Source organism: Danio rerio, chromosome 19 (genome assembly GCF_049306965.1).
Source record: "Danio rerio strain Tuebingen ecotype United States chromosome 19, GRCz12tu, whole genome shotgun sequence".
Lineage (NCBI taxonomy): Eukaryota > Metazoa > Chordata > Actinopteri > Cypriniformes > Danionidae > Danio > Danio rerio.
In genome coordinates this window covers 6,272,501-6,288,539 of record NC_133194.1, presented here as the reverse complement: position 1 = coordinate 6,288,539, position 16,039 = coordinate 6,272,501, and the positions used below count along the sequence as shown (strand labels likewise).

The window sequence follows — 16,039 nt, the reverse complement described above, 5'->3', positions numbered from 1 at the left end:
AAGAATTTAATTCTAAAACTGCTATAAAATAAGGCATTTATTATATTTTTAAGTTCAAAAATAAGCATTTGGTATTCATTTATTGATTGGAGTTTCCAAACATTTGCAATATAATATTATTGTTCAATTCCAAACGCATTTTTGACACCGAAGAGTGAACACATGACTATTTCTTGACTATTTCTTTTCAGGATCATTTAACCTTTTTTTAAATCCTGTCTGATTCATTTATTTTTTTTTATCATTAGATATGCAAAAACCTTTACAAGCTTTCATAACAGCTTAAATGTTAAAAAATATAGACTTTTAAGCTTAGCCTGACCAAACTTTTCAAACAGATCTGAGTTTGACTAATAGTTTAAATAATAGAATTTGACACAGATTTTAATTAATTTGATGATAAGTGTCTCACAAAATGAAAGGCAGAATCAGCAACCATTTTGAGTATTTACTTAAAGACTTTGTGACCATGCTTTTAACCTTATTAAATTCGGAGACCTGCATATATCACAATTTAATAGTCTATCATCATATAACAAATTTATTTACTTTCAACAAAGTTAATCTAAAGCCAAATCAGCTAATAAATAGACCATCCTTGATAGATGTCAAGATACACAAAACAGGAATGCATATTAAGAAATGGTATGAAGCATGGCTCAAAGGAATGCATGGCTCAAAGGAAAAGAAAGCATGGCTGTAAGGAATACCACCAAATAGACAAAAAGTTAAAGGGTCAAAACTTAAAGGCTCATCACCTATGTTGGAATGGACATAACCCTACCCAGAACAAACAATAAATATTTTCCTACCTTGGTATATATGAACAAACCTGATTCAACAATGCCCCTCCAGAAACAAGGTTGGGAAAACAAAGCTCCGGGCACTGTCCATGAAGAAAATAGTAAGGTTTCTGTTTCTGTTATGCCAGGTGGAGCCCCACATACAATCTGGACATTGCCTCTTGTTGGTCAAAAGGTGCAGGATTTCAATAAGCACCTAGAATATAGCATGGGTCAAAGTTATTTACAAAAAAATTAATTAGAAGTCAAATTATAACAAAGAGCAAAATATTTAAATGATCATAGAAGAATTAGTCCTGCAATATCAGGAAATTACATCATTATTTATTATTAGTGTTTATTTCTTTGGTATTATGTTCACTCAACATTGAAAAAAACAAAAATTAATTTTCGCTGCCTTGTTTCAACTAACCTGATTCTTATCAGTTAATCTAGAACCCACTTCAAGCGAGCTAAACCTGCTTTTTAATTGCTTGCTGTTTAATCAGGCTCCCTTTGAGGCATCAGCTTGGGTTTTAGGCAACAACCATACTGTTTAAATGCAGCAGCTATAAAAAAATAAAAATTGTTAATGCAGGGAAATGATAATTTATAGATACTTTCTGATATCAGATATTATTGCATATACATTTTTTTAAAAAACATAGGACTTTGGACAAAAAAAAAACATGTTACACCTAAAAAATTAAGATTTTTACTTTAAATTTATTACTGAAAACTGCTAAAAATATTAAGCTGAAAAAAGTCAAACAACATTAATCACAAAATGTACAGTGAATATTTTAATATAGTTTAAAAATATTTTAAATTTGAACCCAGCCATTTTAAAACTAAATGGTCTGTGCCTTACATAAAAAGTCTTAAAACGTTTTATTTGTGCTTAACAAAAGCCGAGCCGACTGCATATAAAATGAGGTTGCATGAGCACTTCCCTGCAATATTCCATTTTTCTTATCGCGCTGATAAGATATGACAGTCAATATACTGAACACTCCTAATGCAAAAATCAAAGGTTCCATGAAAAGGGAAATAAATTGATTGAAAAACTCCTGAAAATAAAAAATCAGGAAATCCATGACTTCATTCTAATGGAATAAACTTTAAGGCATTCCTTTAGAATCTCAATGAACCATTCAAATTTTAACATGCCAAACTAACCTGTCTCAGCCACACCTATAGCCTTTGGGAATTTGGCAATAGTTTCAGGGTCCACCCCCTCAGGCAATTCATCCAGTCCCTCCCTCTTTTGTCCACATAAAAAAGGGACAAGGGTCATCTTCTCCGTACTCATCCGCTCACTTCTTCTCCAGGCAGAGCAGACGACGACAGCAGGACTCCATCAAAATGATGTCTTCTTCATCCACCCGCACCTACATGTCCTCAGGAGGATCTTCCCGAGTCTCTGTCTCTGGTGGTGGAGCTGGTCGTGTCACAGGAATGCGTGCCGGTAGTGTGTATGGAGGAGCAGGAGGATCCGGGGTTCGCATCTCCAGTTCTTCTCTTTCTCGATCCTACTCTTCTGGAAGCACTGGCTATGGCGCTGGCTTCCATCTGTCTGATGCCATTGACGTGTCTGCGAATGAGAAAGCCACCATGCAAAACCTCAATGACCGTCTGGCCTCCTACCTGGAGAAGGTGCGCACCCTGGAGAGGGCCAATGCAGATCTTGAGCTGAAGATCCGCCAGTTCCTGGACAGCAAGACGGCTCCCTCTGCTCGGGACTACAGTGCCTACTATGCAACAATCAGTGACCTCCAGGTCAAGGTACTGTATGTGACATGTTAGCCAAGTCAATCATTAAACTACCTTTAGACAATAATTAACAATGATTCCTCATTTCTACAGTATATATTCTGAACATCCACAAAAATAACTGCAAGTGAGATCAAATTTGCACCTTTTAAAAAATTTATTCATCCTGTGCCACTACAGATCCAGCATGCTACTGGTTTAAACGGAGGGATCTACCTCAGCATTGACAACGCCAAGCTGGCTGCCGATGACTTCAGAGTCAAGTAGGTTACTTGCAATACAAACAGCACTTTTAGAGATCTGTAAAGATCCAAAGTACTCATTTCAGTTTTACTTGTGCAGGTATGAGAATGAGCTGAGCATGAGGCAGTCTGTGGAAGCAGACATCGCTGGCTTGAGGAGGGTGCTGGATGAGCTCACAATGACCAGATCTGACCTGGAGTTGCAGATCGAGGGTCTGAGAGAAGAACTGATCTTCCTCAAGAAGAACCACGAGGAGGTAAAGTTGTGTTTGGTTCACACTCAGTAGTTCCTTTTGACATGCGAGTCAGGCAAATGCTCAGTGGTTTGCTATTGTACCTTCAGGAACTCTTGGCAGTGCGTGCCCAGATGACCGGACAAGTCAACGTAGAGGTCGACGCAGCACCACAGGAAGACCTGACAAAGATCATGGCTGAAATCCGTGAACACTACGAATCAGTTGCTGCCAAGAACCGCAAAGATCTTGAGGCTTGGTTCCAGGCCAAGGTAAAATGCTGATATTTTTAAAGAAAGCACAGTGATGTTTCAAACCAAGAAAAGACTTACCTGACTGTTTTACCTTTCACAGACCGAAACCCTCACCAAGGAAGTTGCTGTGAGCACAGAAACCCTTCAAATATCCCGCTCTGAAATCACAGAGGTTAAGCGCACACTCCAGAGTCTTGAAATCGAACTTCAGTCACAACTCAGCATGGTAAGTGAGCAAGCAGAGAGCATTCTTCCAAATGTGTGATGACAATGTGTGTCATCACATTGCACAAAGTTTTAGGAAATAAAACTTAATAAATATGTTTTTCCCAAACAGAAAGCGTCATTGGAAGGTACTCTGGCAGACACACAGGCCCGCTATGCTGCCATGCTATCTGGCTACCAGTTCCAGGTGAGCAGCCTGGAAGAGCAGCTGGTGCAGCTTCGTGGTGACCTTGAGCGTCAAAGCCAGGAATACAAGATGCTTCTGGACATCAAGACCAGACTGGAGATGGAGATTGCAGAGTACAGAAGACTGCTGGATGGAGAGGCTACAAGGTGAGACACAACAACACAAGTCTAGTCAAACCAACAGTAAGAGTAAACTATGGTGTCATGATGCAATAGGAGTAAGATGGAGATATCTGTCTGGCATCTCTGTAAAGTCTTTGTTTCTACCTCAACAGTGTCTCAAGCTCAAGCTCAAGTTCCACAACACGCAAGGTGGTAACCATTGTGGAAGAGGTGGTGGACGGCAAAGTGGTCAGCTCATCCTCCCAATCTACGAGCGAGGTTGTGTCTCAAAAGCATTAAGCAACAACAATCCACCTCAAGAGTGCTGAAAAACCAATAAAATGGTCTAACTGTGAATTTACACTGTTTGTCCTGTTTTTTCTGTTTGGCTGAGATGACATGTTTGGAAATTTAGGCATTTAGATTAAAAATATATACATATCCTGCAATATTAGCCTTTTTCTGGTATGACAATTAGGATTAGAAAAAAAGGATAAATACTTAATTCTCTGTTCTGAAGTGGTAATATACAAAATTTTGAACATGAAACTTGATGCTTTGATATATTAAATAACAATGTTATAAATTATTTCCATTTACAAACATGTACAACTACACCTAAAATTAAAAATACAACTAAATTAAAAATATATAGTTCTTTCTCAAGCATGCTCACACTCAAAAGTTTTGACCACATTCATTTATCAAGTCTGAAATAGAACAAATTATATTATGCTTTACGTCTTCATAATACAAAGAGCAAAGCAAATATAACACTCCAAAAAATATATAGTTTTACTCATATTTTTGTCTTGTTTCTAAATTAAGAAGCATGTTCTAGACAATAGATTTTTTTTCTAAACAGTCAAGTATGTTTTTTTTTTGTTTTGAAACAAATGAAATAATCTGCAAGTGGGATAAGTAAAACTAAAAAAACAAAAACTAAGAAAATCCTTTTTTTTTTGCAGTGAAGTTCTTATCTTTTCACTTTTAACCTGACAAACCGCGTTTTCTCTTCAAATACGAGTGACTTTTCATTTAACACCTGCTTTATAATCCCTCGTTGTCAGTCTTCTGACATGTGCATAGTTATTTGCCCTGTGGCCTTAGAGTAAGGGTGATGTAACCACTCAAAGTCGACAGCAAGTGATTTAAAAATATTAATAACAAATTACAAAAAGGAAAATGACATGTTGGCATTTTGAACCCCTCTGTGCATCAACAAATACTGATTCTAGTATAAACTAACATGTTCTACTTGAAAATATATAGTTGTTAACATCTAAAAGTAGATTATATCTATGGCCTACATCTTGCCAACAAGAAAAATATAAATTAAAAGTGAAATACCACTGTCTTAAGTATTAATACAGCAACTAGGCATTCAAACAACATAAAACATTTTGTATATGAATTAAAGGTTTTGCTACACACATACAAAGTTAGTTGTACAAATGATAAATACTGCAGCCATAATTATCGCAGGAAAAGTTGGATTCAGATATCAATTCATCTACAATTATAGCTTCACTGACGATGTAAACCTGACGTTTGGCTACAATAACTGGATTCAATCTTACAGACGCATTTTAACTAAACTGAGTCAAGCTTACCTCGAAAAGCGACTATCAATCTAGAAATACATTTTATAAATGGATTTTAACGGCATGAATATTAAAATATTCTCAAAATTTGCCTTCAAACCTCTGTGCAGTCATTTGTGATGACCTCAGCCCTTCTCCACTCTCCCTCAGAAAACCGCGCCATTTCTGACGGCCGCGCGCGCGCTCTTGTGGTCGAGCACGCGATTGACGCAGCAAAATCAAGAAGTAGAAAAGTTAATATTTCCATTTATTTCCCTCTAAATAGGACATTTCTGGCTTTCAGAGAAGCAAATTTCGACTTAGGTGACTCAGTTACGAGATAATCGTGTTTACACAAACGTTTTAACGGAACTGTAGCTAGAATTTTTCATTTATCAAAACCGTTTTCCGTGCTGAGGTATAAGAATTCGTCAAATGCAGCCTATTTCTTTAATGTTGAGTATACGACCAAGCATTCGAGAGTGATGTGCACAAGAGAGAGTGCATTAGACTATCAAGTAACATTCATCAAGTAACATCAAGCGCTCAGAATTCAGGCAAAACAATATACAGTGTACAGGGAATGTGGAACATTATTAAATCTGCTAATTTAATATAAGAGGGGGCTAATGCAAATCCTACTTAGCACTTCAGTATAAGAACTGAAGACACATAATAACTATAAAATGCACCATAAATTTCTTTTTATGAAAATTCTTGCACTTCAGCTTCACTGCCTAAGGGAGGAATTTAACGTTGTTTAAACTTGGTGAGAAACACACAGGTACATGCACAAACATGAGCTTCAAACTATCTTTATAGTAAAATTGCTAAACAAGTCACTGAAGTCAAATCATGAGTTACCAACGAGGTCAGCTTACATCATAGCGTCTTGTTTAATTATAGGCCTATTCTTTTCCAATTCAATGGGTGTTCTGTATTCATATCTTCATTTGTTCATTCCCCATCTTCAGTTACTCAACCTTATCCAACACAGCTCACAAGCATGAACGGCTGGTGTTCAAACTCTGCACATCTTTATATTCATTTTCTTTTCGGCTTAGTCCATTTGTTATTCAGGGGTCACCACAGCGGAATGAACTGCTGACTTATCCAGCATAAGTTTTATGCAGCGGATGCCCTTCCAGCTACAACCCATTACTGGGAAACACCCATACACACTCATTCACACACATACACTATGGACAATTTAGCTTTCCAAATTCACCTATACTGCATGTCTTTGGATTTGTGGGGGAAACCGGAACACCCGGAGGTACCCCACGCCAACACAGAGAGAACATGCAAACTCAACACAGAAATGCCAACTGACCTAGCCGAGGCAAACCAGCGACCTGGTTTGCTCATTTGACCTGGTAGCTCATTTTTAAAATGAGTGCATCATTTGATGAGTCAGTTAATGGCCTATGATTTATAAGTTCTTACTGGCATTTAATTGAAGAACCTTTAACATTGTATTTGGAAAAAGTGTATTAAAATGTTCTTTAAAAAATTGCTCACTGAATGGTTCCCAGGGGAACTCTTTTTATGGCATCTGATGGCAATGATGCTTTAAAAGAATAATTTTTGGTTCCTCAAAGAATCTTTCCGTCAACATTTTTTTGAAGAACTATGTTTGTCGTTGTGTGAAGAACACATTTTATTAATTATTAATTACAATTATTAATGTTATTTTTATAATATAAATAACCGTTTCCAAAAAAATTCTTCGAATAGAAAAAGATTCAACAAATGTCACAGGATCTTTGAACCATCAAGTTCATTAAAGAACCTTTATTTTTTTTTAAGAATGCAACAGAAACACTGTAACACCCAACAGTCAACTTTATCAAATGAAATGAGTGTAGTAAACTCAAAATTTACTGAAAGTTTATACAACTCATTTAAAAAAGAATGTTGAACTCAGTGTTTAAGGTATAATGAATGAATTTACCTCATTACATTAAGTTCACAGTACTCATATAGGTTAGTTTTTTTTTACTAAAATGGTTTGTAGCGATCAGTTTCCTCAAACGGTTTGAGTTGCCTTAACTTATTGGTTTGTACAGTACTCAGTTAGTTTGAGTTCTCTTATTTTATTGGGTTTTACTGTGTTCAAACTGCTTTGTTTACTCAAATGGATTAAGTTCACAGTACTCATTAGTATTAGTTTTTGAACTTAAAGGGTTTTTTGCAATCGGTTTCCTCAAATGGTTTGAGTTACCTTAACCTTTTAGGATTTACAGTGCACAATTGAACTGAAATAAAGGTGTTCTGACAATAATCCCAGAACAACACTTTTTTCAGTGAAGAGTTCTTTGAACCATTTAGCGTGAAGGACATTTTAACAATCTAAAGAACCTTTTCCCCCGCAAAACAAATGTTTTGTGCAAAGTTTGCATGGATGTTAAAAGGTTCTTCATAGAGCAATCAATGCCAATAACGGTGCAACCTTGAATATACAAAGATTTTAGAGCGTGAGAGTGTTTACTACAGTAAATCCAGCACTAAAAACAAGAAAATGTTTGAACATGTACAGAGATATTCTCATCTGAGAAACTTTTGGAGGGGGAATGTAAGCGTGTATCTTACTTCCTGGAGGGGATGATCAGTCAACTGATTTTACATCTCAGCGTCACCTTTCACTTTACGTGATTTAAGCTGATAGAATTCCTTGCTGTCAGCAAGTTTTGAGGTCAGCAGGTCCTTCCTTGACAGCTTCACCAGCGTATAAAAGAACTCAAAGCTTCTGCACTGTACTCACTCTTCAGGCAGAGCAGAGTAAGACACCAACCACCATCCACATGGCTACCACCTTCTCCAGCGGAAGCTTCGTTTCCAGCAGGTCCTCCATGGGCTCCTCGCGCCTCTCTTCTTCAGGTGGAGGAGGTGGCCGCATCAGCGCCATGAGGTCTGGCAGTGTGTATGGAGGTGCAGGAGGCGCAGGGGTCCGCATCTCCAGTGCATCCCGCTCCATGTCCGCAGCAGGATCAGGAGGTAACTTCGGCTTTGGAGGTGGATTTGGGTCTGCAGGTGGTGCTGGTGCAGGGTTTGGGGCTGGTGGAGGATTTGGTGCTGCAGCAGGAGGAGGATTCTGGGGAATCGGTGCCTCTGGAGCAGCAGATGACAGCATCATTGGCAATGAGAAGTTCACCTTGCAGAATCTCAACGACCGTCTGGCTTCATACCTGGACAAGGTGCGCTCTCTTGAGAAAGCCAATGCTGAGCTAGAGTTGAAGATACGGGAGTTCCTGGAGAACAAAATCTCTCCTACTGGAGCTGCACGTAACTACTCTGCCTTCGAGACTGTTGTCAGTGACCTCCAGGCTAAGGTAAGTCTAATTAGGCAGATCATTTGAGGTTACTGCTTATTTGTATAATACAACCACACCATAAAAAAGGCAAAATATTTATAATTTTTACTTCTCAGATCTTGGCCGCCATACAGCTGAATAACACTGTTCACCTCAGTATTGACAACTCCAGCTTGGCTGCGGATGACTTCAGAATAAAGTAATTCTTTTTACCATTAAAATCATTTTTACATTAAGATTATTTAAAGTGAACACTGGAAATTGGTTTTGAAACCAACTTAACTAAGAAATTCATAATAAATTTAGCAAACTTTCCAAAGAAATGTCAAGTAACACTTTGTATACAAGTGAAATTTTGAAGTAAAACTGCAATCATAACTGTTGTAAAATTGACTAAATAATACACACAGATATTCCAACGCAATCTCACTGCAATTCGGAAGTTTTTGATTTAGTGGCTAATTCGTATGAATTCGTAAGATCTAATTCGTACAATTTAGTACGATTTGCTCATGACCCAGTGACGGTTGAGGTTAGGCATGGGGTTGGGTGCCAGGCCTTCTTTTTAAAATCGTACATTTTCGTACAACTGAACTCGTATGAATTTGTAAGAATTAGCCACTAAACTGACAAAACATGAAATACTTACTGTACGTTTCCTCATGAGGTCAGGCTGGATATTCAGTACTTAACATTTGAAGTGGACCAATAACGGTTTTGAAACTGTCCAAAGTAAAGAATGGGTGGTGTTCACTAGCGTAAGGACAACTTTGATGAAAGACTTCCACTTCAAACATTGGCTACTGTGTATTTTATCCTGTTGTTTTTTGCTTTGCAGATATGAGAATGAGCTGAGCATGCGTCAGTCTGTGGAAGCTGACATCGCTGGGTTGAAGAATGTTCTCAGTGACCTCAACATGGGCCAAAAAGACCTCAATCTGCAGATCGAAGCCCTCACTGAGGAGCTGGCCTACATGAAGGCGAATCACCAGGAGGTAATAAATCATTACAAAACCTTTCAGGCTAGTAGAAAAACTCAAAATGTATGCTATCAAGAAGTTATATCCCGTTATTGATGAATCTCATACAATCTTTCCAATCTTCATTGAAGAAAAAAGGTTATTTAGAGATCTGAATCTACTTCAGAGTCAGAAATAAATATTAATTTAAGAACCATTTACTAAAAAATGCTTCTGAGAATCTAAAAAGGTGGCATTTTTTTAAAAATAGCGCAGTTCAACAATTTAGACAGGAGGTCAGGTCGGGTCAGCGTTATATCTTTAACCTCTAGATGTCACTGTTTTGTTACAAATTTTCATTCCATTCCATTCGAGGTCAAGGATAAACAGGTCATGCTGTGAAAGTGTTTTTAAAGAGATGTGATGTGTTTTCAGGACCTCTCGACCTCACGCGATCAAATGAGTGGACAGGTCAACGTGGAGGTTGATGCCGCACCACAGGAAGATCTCACCAAAGTTTTAGCTGACATACGCGAGCACTATGAGACTGTTGTGTCCAAGAGCCAGAGGGAACTTGAAGGCTGGTTCCAGCAGAAGGTTGGTTAAATTCATAACTTGACCCTGTATCAAAGGTGTCAAAGCCAGTTCCTGGAGGGCATCAGCTCTGCACAGTTTAGTTCCAACCCTAATTAAACACACCTGATCAAACTAATTGAGTGCTTGTTTGATACCTGCAGATAGGTGTGATGAAGCTGGAACTAAACTCTGCAGGGCACCAGCCATCCAGAATTTGACTTTGACACCCCTGCCCTATATGATAAACACAACACTTATAGGGATAGTTCACCCAAAAATCAAGGGTTATTCCCTCTCAAGTGGTTCCAAAGAAGTTTCTTTCTTCTGTTGAAAATATTTTGAAAAATAAAAAACTTGTAAACATTGACATCCATAGTAGGAAAAACAAAAGCTACGGAAGTCAATGGTTACATTTTTCAAAATATCTTCTTTCGTGTTCAATAGTAAATGATGGCCGAGTTTTCATTTTTGGGTGAACTCTCTCTTTAAAGTCATATGTAGCTTAGTAGGTCAAAATATAAGCACAAATTTAAATTTTTCTACTTTGAAATGTCATGTTTAATTCTGTGTTATTGACTTTTTTTTGTACAATTTACTAGCATTTGGTTCTAGACTTAATTTAAGCATTTTTATAACACATCTCAGTTCACATCAAACTAAACATTTGTTTTGACACACTTGTTTTGCAGTCTGAGACTTTGAAACAGGAGGTTGTAGCGAGCACAGAGACCCTGCAGACTTCAAAAACCGAAGTCAACTCAGTCAAGAGCTCAGTACAGTCCCTGGAGATTGAGCTTCAGTCTCTCCTTGCAATGGTAAGTGTGTGTGTGGAAGAAATGTGTAATGTGAAAAATCCAATATAAAAACAAATATCACCTCAGCTTGAAATACCCGGCTGACAATCCCAAGTTTACACATCTCACAGTTTGCTATGGCAATGTTGTCGTCATCAACTTTATAATACCTCCAGACCGCAGACATACTCGTGTTTCCACTTCAAGCTGCTTCCTTGTACTACTTTGCCGGCATTTAACCAATAGCGTCTCTGCAACAGAGTGATGTCATGCCGCACGCGTTGCTGCATCTGTGTGAAGTCAAGAAAGAGGTCTAACTATTTGCCACTGCATAACTATAGATGTGTTCAAAAGTAATATGAATATATATAATATACTTATATTTTTAAGTCCTGATTGGAAAGTAATGTCCGATTCCTATCTCTAAATTATTTCTTATACATTATAATATTCCAAGCTTTTACAATGTCAATAAAAGTCATTTTGTTAAACTGTAGAGTTAATTTACAACAACAAATATCGACAAAGCAACGATCAAGGTCCCATAATGCAATTCATAACCGTAAATAAAGGAAATACTGAAACTGTTAATTAACATATATATTTTTACAGTGTATATTTGATTGATAAAACCTGATTTACTCTTTTGAATGTCAAACGTTATAGAACATGTGCACTTTTGTTAATTATGTATGTTTTTCTTGATATCCACACAGAAATCATCCATGGAGGGCACTTTGAATGATACTCAGAATCGCTACTCCATGCAGCTCTCTGGCTACCAGGCACAGGTGAGACATTCCTACAGACAGATGTCTTACTTAAGTCAACTCATAAATGACCTGAGTTGGGGTTAAATGTTCTGCCTTCATACCTCGGGCTTGTAGGTGAGTGGAATGGAGGGTCAACTTGTGCAGCTCCGCGCTGATCTGGAACGCCAAGGGCAAGAGTATCAGATGCTTCTGGACATCAAGACCAGGCTGGAGATGGAGATCGCAGAGTACAGAAGACTGCTGGATGCAGAAGCCAGCGGCAGGTAAATCCCAGACCTGCTAGTACAGAAATCAAACAAGTAGTTGTTTACAGGCACACCAACAGTACATAATTAGCTATGGAACAAAATCAATGCCAAAATGCCAATTTGTATTGAAATAAAAAGCTTATCAAATAGCACAAGCTCAAAAAAAAAAAATACATTGAATTAACATTCGCTTGCATTTTAATAACTTGGATTGCCAGGGTGTGTATTTTTAGGGCCTGAAATTTAACACAGCTGTTTATTTAAGCTGTCAATATTTCAACAAAAAATATTTCAAACATGATTATATACTTAAAAAAAACTATAATTCTTATTAAATTTTCAGATTTCATGTATAATGTAACAACAATATTCAATTAATTTTATTTTAGTTCAAAAATTCGCTTCCATAAATTCAGTGGATCAAATTAGGCTGTTAAAATTTTACATTGACAATATTAAATGCTACTTTTGTGCCGTTATTAGCTTTTTTCATTACTTATTTACTGGTTTTAAAATCTTAAATTGGTCCACCTGTTAGTGAAAAAGCAGCTGGAGATAGTCAATCTGCAATCTATTGCTTTTCCTGCAGTTTCTGAAAGTAATGTCAAATTTTAAGAGCCGAATTTGATCCACTGAATTTATGGAAGTGAATTTTTAAACTGAAATAAAATAAAATTACCTTTTATAAGTGAAACCTGGAAATTAAATATGAATTATTGAATTTATAAGTATGAAAACGTGTTTTTAAGTTAAAATATTAACAGCTGAAATAAACAGCTGTGTTAAATTTCAGGACCTAAAAATACAAACCCTAGAATTCAAGTCATTAAAATGCAAACAGTTGTTGATTTAATATATAATTTTTTTAGTTTGTGCTAGTCAACAAGCTTTTTATTTCAATACTTTTGGCATTGAATTTGTTCCATAATTAGCACTTTTTAAACAGTAACGCACATTACATCACCTGTGTGCGTGAGTAATCCTCTCATTCGGCATGCACCTGCTTTCTCTTGCTCATGCGGACACAATAATTTTTGTCAGTCCTGCTGCTTCTCGATTCTAAGATGACATTTGCTCGAATATTGGACCATCTTTATTGTCCAACCTTGCTTTTTTTACTCACTTTAAAAAATTAATTTTCAACCAAATAGGCTAAAGATGGTGGCTGTCTTACCCGTCACAGCTGACATATACCCACATTTGGCAGGTGTTAATGTCAAGCCCTGGTTGTAACCCTGCCTCCTTAACAACACACTACATGACGAGATAAGCAGTGATAAGCAATTTGGCTGTTTGCACCAGATAAAACACACAAAAAAAGTTAAATAAAGCCATTCAGTAGCACAGAATAGTGCACTCACTGCACTCCAAAGAAATTGTAAAGTTTTCAATTTAATACATATTAAACCTAAAATTAATTGTACATGCTGAATCACTGATCTGAGGTGAACTATCTGCTGCTGCTTTCAGTAGCATGGCCATAAATATCATGTAAAATGGCATTCAAACTCACACTATTAGCATTTAACACTAAATAAAGCATAGTGCCCTATTCACACAGGGCTGTAGCGTCAACGCTTGACTGAAGGCGTGTCTGAAGTTGGGGTTGAAGTGATCGTCATAGAAGCGTCAGCCAATGAAATTCAGTCAGCAATAGGCCACTGTCTAGCTGGTGTATTTGCATACAGCGATCTGATTGGCTGACGCTTCCGTCGGCGCTTAAAAAGTTGAGCTGTTCCCAACTTCTGTAGCGAGCAACACCTCTGAAGCGGCGCAGACGGATCCACAATGCAGTTCGGCAACGCCTGACGTCACCCATTCAAAGTGAATGGAAAGCGTTGGCGCTGACGACCCGTGTGAATGGGGCGTAAGAGGTGTATCATTGTCAGTTTATCCAGTTGTTCAGCTGCAGGAAATAGAAGCTGTTTCTAAAATATAAATTTCAGGTGTTACTTAGGATAAAAACTCATTTTAATATGGAAAATATTCCTTTTGTTGCGAGCCATTGCTTTTATTAACAACACGATTTAAATCAGCCTTTGTTGGTGTCTTCAATCTGGCTTTGAACCAGGGGTGCAATAACTAGTTCAACCACTGGGTGTCAAACTTACAAACTGCAACTTTAACTAATACAACCTCATTGCAAAGTGTTAGCATTAAGTCTCATAAACAACACATATAGATTTATACAGACATTTGTAACATAAACATCATTACAATCACTTCTTATCAATTTAATGAACTTCAACAAAAGTATTGTTTTTATGTAAACATACCCTTCAACAAATCTTTCGAATAGTAGTAGACAGATTTAGGGTTCGGTGGAAGTTTGTGGTTTTAAGCTTTAAATACTGTAGTACAAACCAGGCACTACAGGATTAACTGGTTGTTGATTTTTTGTCTCCAAACAGCCTTGCAATTTCTAGCAAATCGGGCTCCAGCTCCACTTCCAGCTCCACCACCAGCACCACTAAAACAGCAGTGATCACTGTTGTGGAAGAGGTGATTGATGGAAAGGTGGTTTCTTCCTCTTCCACGTCCCTTGTTAAGTAAAGCACACCAGATTCATGTCGGGTAAAGAAACATCGCGCTCCTAACATGCTGTCAAAATGTGGTGGTTGTCTTTGAGCATTTACAACAATAAAGCTAACGTCAAAGACAGAATGTGTGTGGTTATGTCATTTATTACGTATGCTTGCTTGAAAGTAAAAAGATGATATGTTAGCATTAGCATATTAGCATAGCATTATGGAAAAATCTTAAAATGAAGTGTTTCTTAAATGATAAATCTGCCATCGCTCGGTTAAATTGTTTTAAACCACACATTGCAGTCAAACGACATTGCTAACTAAGCTGACAAAGCCTCAGAAATGTAACAGTGCATGAAAATATGCGAAAAAGTTAAAGACAATTATACCAGTAATGGACCGGTTCAACAACAGACTTGACATGATGAGATCTGCTGAATGAATCAATGAATTAGAATCTTAGAGAGAGTAAATGTTTGTTTCTTATTTGTTTTATGGGCATGTATAGCAATATGTGACCATCTAGTGACTTTAAATAAAAAAAGTATGTCTTTCTTCCACATTTGGGAAATATGCCAGCTAATTAGTGTGGTATGTTCAGATTTTCTCGATAGCAGTCTATTTACCCATGGAGGTTTGTACAAACCCTGGATAAGTCTTTTCAATAACATTCTCAGCCCCATTCACCTCATTAGCAGTTTTCACTCATTAGTTTTATGCACATATTCAATGGCGGCTTTAGGGATGGGCAGTATGGGTGATCGCCCAGGGCAGCATTTTGCTGGGGGCGGCATGGGGAGACGGTGCAAAAAAAAAAAAGTGCCCCAGTAAAAGCTTTGGGATACGATTTACTTTATGGAAGTGTATTAATTTAGATTCTAGGTTATCCCAGAATAAAGTCGCTAGAACTATTTACATTTGGCTTCTTTTTGCACACGCAAGTTTATGTACAACCAAAACATCGCTGGTGTAAACAAGTTGACAGAAAGCGATAGAGATGTCTTTAGAGATATGTTTGCTGAGATTAACGAATGGCCGTTCAGTCGCTTTTTTTAGTGGACGATCACACCAAACGCCCTTTTCAGCTCTGACTTTCTTTTATACTTTACTGACTTTTTTACTACTCTGCGCAGCTTATGTTGCTGGGCAACCACTTTATCAATAGTCTTGGTGCTAGAGCTGGCTTCCACCTCCGACAACAAGACCTCACATTCATTCATTCATTTTCTTTTTGGCTTATTCCCTTTAGTAATCAGGGGTTGCCTCAGCCTATGAACCGCCAACTTATCCAGCATGTGTTTTATGCAGTGGATGCCCTTCCAGCCACAACCCTGGGAAACACCCACACACACTCATTCACACACATACACTACAGCCAATTTAGCTCATTCAATTCAGCTATAGCGCATGTCTTTGGACTGTGGGGGAAACCGGAGCAGCCAGAGGAAACCCACGCAAACACAAGGA

General features: G+C 37.6%; 2 protein-coding genes and 1 long non-coding RNA gene across 3 annotated transcripts; 2 read left to right on the top strand and 1 right to left on the bottom strand.

Annotated features, from left to right (window-relative positions):
• On the bottom strand, positions 1-2,542 carry LOC141378998 (uncharacterized). The gene is made up of 3 exons (XR_012394879.1): positions 1,962-2,542; positions 1,216-1,351; positions 1-999 (listed from the first exon to the last, which is right to left on the bottom strand). It is a non-coding gene; the product is annotated as an uncharacterized lncRNA (long non-coding RNA).
• On the top strand, positions 2,087-4,160 carry krt92 (keratin 92). Its single transcript, NM_001017824.2, has 7 exons — positions 2,087-2,567; positions 2,736-2,818; positions 2,898-3,054; positions 3,141-3,302; positions 3,385-3,510; positions 3,622-3,842; positions 3,971-4,160. Exons 1-7 carry the CDS (start codon positions 2,151-2,153, stop codon positions 4,095-4,097), a joined length of 1,293 nt encoding a protein of 430 aa, NP_001017824.2. The 5' UTR covers positions 2,087-2,150; the 3' UTR covers positions 4,098-4,160.
• Positions 4,161-8,138: 3,978 nt separating this feature from the next.
• krt1-19e (keratin, type 1, 19e) lies at positions 8,139-14,705 on the top strand. Its single transcript, NM_001114342.1, has 8 exons — positions 8,139-8,712; positions 8,811-8,893; positions 9,533-9,689; positions 10,089-10,250; positions 10,919-11,044; positions 11,740-11,814; positions 11,911-12,059; positions 14,456-14,705. The coding sequence occupies exons 1-8, from the start codon at positions 8,185-8,187 to the stop codon at positions 14,595-14,597; spliced, it is 1,422 nt and encodes a 473-aa protein (NP_001107814.1). The 5' UTR covers positions 8,139-8,184; the 3' UTR covers positions 14,598-14,705.
• The last annotated feature ends 1,334 nt before the right edge of the window (positions 14,706-16,039 follow it).

Bases quoted from the DNA above. Each gene is read 5' to 3' on its own strand.
- krt92 (NM_001017824.2), top strand. From the start codon at position 2,151: ATGTCTTCTTCATCCACCCGCACCTACATGTCCTCAGGAGGATCTTCC. The intron at 3,055-3,140 runs GTAAAGTTGTGT...TTGTACCTTCAG, and splicing joins TCAAGAAGAACCACGAGGAG to GAACTCTTGGCAGTGCGTGC. The intron at 3,511-3,621 runs GTAAGTGAGCAA...TTTCCCAAACAG, and splicing joins TTCAGTCACAACTCAGCATG to AAAGCGTCATTGGAAGGTAC.
- krt1-19e (NM_001114342.1), top strand. From the start codon at position 8,185: ATGGCTACCACCTTCTCCAGCGGAAGCTTCGTTTCCAGCAGGTCCTCC. The intron at 8,894-9,532 runs GTAATTCTTTTT...TTTGCTTTGCAG, and splicing joins GCGGATGACTTCAGAATAAA to ATATGAGAATGAGCTGAGCA. The intron at 10,251-10,918 runs GTTGGTTAAATT...CTTGTTTTGCAG, and splicing joins AAGGCTGGTTCCAGCAGAAG to TCTGAGACTTTGAAACAGGA.